Source organism: Frankliniella occidentalis, unplaced genomic scaffold (assembly GCF_000697945.3).
Source record: "Frankliniella occidentalis isolate FOCC.00 unplaced genomic scaffold, Focc_3.1 Scaffold77, whole genome shotgun sequence".
In the NCBI taxonomy this organism is placed as follows: Eukaryota; Metazoa; Arthropoda; class Insecta; order Thysanoptera; family Thripidae; genus Frankliniella; species Frankliniella occidentalis.
In genome coordinates, this window is record NW_026267207.1 from 3,347 (window position 1) to 4,500 (window position 1,154).

Consider the following 1,154-nt stretch of genomic DNA (forward strand, 5'->3'; position numbering starts at 1 on the left):
CTTTTAAAACTGTCTGGCGCGGCCGGCGCTGCACTAAACGGTACTGCGCGGCTAGCCCTGGCCGCGCGCCAGCCCCGTCTCACCTGGAGCCCGTCCGTCCGTCCGTCTGTCTGTCTGTCTGTCTGTCTGTCTGTCTGTCTGCGACCAGGCAGGCGGAGCGCCCGCCGACCAGAGGATAGACCCCATCTCACAAAAATACAATAATACAACAAATGTCACTTGTCACACGAAAATAAAGCGGTCGTGCATGAAAATATTAATACACTAAATTATTTTTTTTAAAAACGCGTTAGGAGTGAGTGATTGTTTTCTAAACCAGCCATCTGCTCAGCTCACTCACCTTCCGACACGAACACGAAGATGGAGGCGGCCTCGGTGTTGGACGCGGAGCACGTGTAGTTGCCCGAGTCGGCGTCGGACGCGTCCCGGATGGTGAGGCGGCTCTGCGTGCGCGGCCCGGGCTCGGTCTCGACCGAGATGCCTCCGCGCTGGGTGTCGTAGTTGATCATCTTGTCGTTGTGGTACCAGAACACGTACTGCGGCGGCGTGGGACTCTGAAACAGCGCCACGTACAGGTAACAAGAAAAAAATATTTTGAGATTTCCCAACACTACTGTACGGAGCAATTGCGTAATCCCAACACTTCTTCGTACTCTAAAGTCGAGCATCATGCTATCGTAATTTGAAATAGCCCTTTTACATCTAAAGTTGTTCGATTTCAAAAACCGAAGAGTTCTGGAAACTTTTTTGACAACAAATTCTTTGTGAAGTTCTGACTTCTTTTTTAACAGTAAGGAGGGTGATGTAATCAGAAAACGTCCCCCGCCCCCCACATATTTTTTTTTGGAAACACCCTATCCCCGCTCTCTGCGGCTGGCACCCGGTTGGCCCCCGTCGTCTCTTTTTCGCCGCGCCGCCCAACCGGGATGCGAATCGCAATATTATCATTCCGTAACACGTCCTCATGCTCCTCGCTCTGCGGCCCACTTTAAATTCGCCGCTCACGCCGAGCGACGCGCGAGCATTCTTATGATAAAGGGGCGGCTCCGGGCGTCGGAGAGTGAGGGGGGGGGGGACTGGCGGAGGGGGCGTTTCCCGGATCGACGCCCCCTTGTCCGCGCCGGGCCCCATGAGGATTGCGCGGGTTCAACGTA

The 1,154-nt window shown here is 54.3% G+C and overlaps 1 protein-coding gene across 1 annotated transcript in view; it reads right to left on the reverse strand.

Moving 5' to 3' along the window:
- The window catches only part of LOC113207216 (uncharacterized), a gene marked incomplete in the record, with an annotated part of 224,296 nt that overhangs the window by 3,203 nt on the left and 219,939 nt on the right, over nt 1–1,154 (reverse strand). Inside the window, 1 exon segment of the mRNA XM_052268811.1 lies at nt 341–554. Coding sequence (XP_052124771.1) covers nt 341–554 — 214 coding nt within the window.